This window comes from Myotis davidii, unplaced genomic scaffold (genome assembly GCF_000327345.1).
Source record: "Myotis davidii unplaced genomic scaffold, ASM32734v1 scaffold228, whole genome shotgun sequence".
NCBI classification, from domain to species: domain Eukaryota; kingdom Metazoa; phylum Chordata; class Mammalia; order Chiroptera; family Vespertilionidae; genus Myotis; species Myotis davidii.
In genome coordinates this window covers 3847493-3850038 of record NW_006300104.1, presented here as the reverse complement: position 1 = coordinate 3850038, position 2546 = coordinate 3847493, and the positions used below count along the sequence as shown (strand labels likewise).

Sequence of the window (2546 nt, the reverse complement as noted above, 5' to 3'; positions counted from 1 at the left end):
CTCTTCCTGCCCCCCAGCTTCCCCCGACAGCCGGGGCCCTGTCCCCACCCGGCGGCCCCATCTTGCGCCCTCCTCACCCGTTCTTCAGATCCACCTCCAGAATCTTCCCGTAGCCCTTAAAGAAGCGCTCCACATCGCGCTCCCGGGCCTGGTAGCTCAGGCGGCCAATGTACACCCGCGGCATCCCGGCGGCGACGGCGGCAGCGGCGACGGCGGCAACGGGCGGGCGGCGAGACCGACGCAGCCGAACCCGAGCGACGTACGCGAGCACGCACTTCACGGGCGCGCGCTTTCCGTCTCCTGCGGGGAGGGGTGGGTAACGGGAGGGAACGCGCGTTCGCTTCCTTTTTTTCCTCGCCCCTCCCCCCCGGGACGTATTCTCGCGAGCTCACCGTCGCGAGGGCTGCGGCCGCCGTTGGCTTTGCCCCTCTCGGCGGAAGTGCCCGCGCTTCCTCACCCGCCCGCCCGGCATTCACGCTTTTGTCGTTTGAACCGGGAGTGGTTTCCAGTTTAGAGCCGGAGCTTTGGCATTAAAGCCGGCTTGTGTCTGTGACCTTGGGCTCCCTGTGGCGCCACCTCTCCGAGCCTCGTTTGTCTTCTCTCTGTAAAGGGGGATGGAAATTCCTACCTTTCCGAGTTGTCTTGAGGATGATTACGTAACGCACTTTGCACTGCTCCCAGCACTTAACAAGTGCCCAGTAAATAATACCAATATGGTTTTAAAAATAGGACAGTTTGCTTCAATAGGAGCCGTGTGGGGAGTGGAGAAGGCTGGCGCTTGGGAGCGAGATTAGGCTTGACATTGACTAGACGACCTGGGCAATTTAACCTACTTCCTAACTTGAAAAATTAGAAGAATTTATCCCGTCTCAATGGAATACCGGCATAACTAAACAGGGTGGTGTATGTGGAAGACCTTGGAACAGAATCTGGAACGTGGTAGGAGCTCAAATATTAGTTCCCTTCTCACTAACCCAGTTTACCTAGAACCACAAGTTTTTCCCTCCTGTTTGTATTTTTTAAAAAATATATTTTATTGATTTTTTACAGAGAGGAAGGGGGAGGGACAGAGTTGGAAACATCAATGAGAGAGAAACATCGATCAGCTGCCTCCTGCACACCTCCCACTGGGGATGTGCCGGAAACCAAGGCACATGCCCTTGACCAGAATCGAACCCGGGACCCTTCGGTCCGCAGGCCGAAGCTCTATCCACTGAGCCAAATCGGTTAGAGCATATATTTGTTTTTTAAATTATATTTTGCAACTGTAATTCATGAACTGATTCAAGTGATATACAGTGAGAAGTCTTCCCCTCTCTCCTCTGGTTGCCTAATTTCCCTCTCCAGAGAAAATGAAGATGGTCAGTTTCTTAAATGTGCGTTGGGGTATTTTGCACATAAAGCAAATGGTAGTGTAGTGTATTGTACACACAGTTCTGCGCTTCATCTGTTTTGAAAATCACTCCGTAAGAGTACAAAAGGAGCTCCTCCAGACTATTTTTATGGCTCCTAGTGTTTGTACACAGTCATTCATTCATCAGTGCCCTAGTGAAGGGCGTTGAGATAACATTTTGTAATGACTATTGCAGAGTAACTTGGCATGTACATATATGTAGAATCTATTCCTAGAAGTAGTCAAAGGGTGTGAGCAAAAGTAGCTTTGATAACTATTGCTCAATTCTCCATCTCCTTATCAACACTGTTATCAAACTTTATGATCTTTGTCAATCTGATAGCTGAAAAATGGTAGCTTGGGTAGTGTAAATTGAAATCTTATTTTGAGTGGAGTGAGCCTTTTTTCATGTTTTAGAGACACACCTATTTCATGTCTTAGAGACACATATTTTACTTTCTGTATCTTTTGACCATTTTTCTTATTTTTTTCATAGGAGCTCACAATATAATAGGGAAATCAGCTCTTTGTCAAATGAGTTGCAAATATTTTTTCCCTAGTCTGTTGACTTTTTTTGCCTAGTTTTTTTTTTTTTTTTTGCCATGCAAAAACATTTTGGGATCAAACTTATCCATTTCTTACTTACCTTTGATTCTGGATTTTGTGTTGTAGTTTGAAAAGTTTGAAAGGCCTTCCTCACTCTGTTTTTTTTTTTTAATTTTAATTTTTTAACTGCCCTCCATGGTTTATTCTGTTACTTTGAGGGCTTATTTTTGTATTGCAGTCTTGGATCCATTTGGAGTTTAGTAAAGTGTGAGGAGCATAGTAAGAACTAGCACTAAGCTTGGTTGTCATATAATCTGCTCAGCCTATTGTACGGACGGGAAGCAGCCCCACAGGGGAAAGGCCTGTCTCCAAAATCTCTTCTCCTCCGGAGTGCCCCAGTTCCGCGAGTGGCTCCTCTAACCAGCGAAGTGCCAGAGTTCAACCTTCCAACACTACGTTCTGTCTGTACTTTTGATTTTTCCTTCTACCTGTTCACGCATCTACTCATGTCTCTCTGCTCCCATTCAGTAAGCTAGTTCACACACCACGGCTTTTAAGCACGCTGCGCCCTCTGCCTGGAATATTGCCGGTTCCTTATTCAGGCCTC

At 47.1% G+C, this 2546-nt stretch overlaps 1 protein-coding gene across 4 annotated transcripts in view; it reads right to left on the bottom strand.

Annotated features, from left to right (window-relative positions):
- The window catches only part of SRSF4 (serine/arginine-rich splicing factor 4), a 29133-nt gene extending 28828 nt beyond the window's left edge, over positions 1–305 (bottom strand). For 2 of the 4 annotated variants that reach the window (XM_015572293.1, XM_015572295.1), the window contains exon 1: positions 78–158. Coding sequence is in view for 1 of the 4 variants with exons in the window: in XM_006776480.2 (XP_006776543.1) it covers positions 78–184 (107 nt within the window). In the remaining 3 variants the exon portion in view is untranslated. Of the gene's footprint in view, positions 1–77 lie in introns of all 4 variants that reach the window. The other 2 variants (XM_006776480.2, XM_015572294.1) reach the window with 2 other exon arrangements.
- Between the last annotated feature and the right edge of the window lie 2241 nt (positions 306–2546).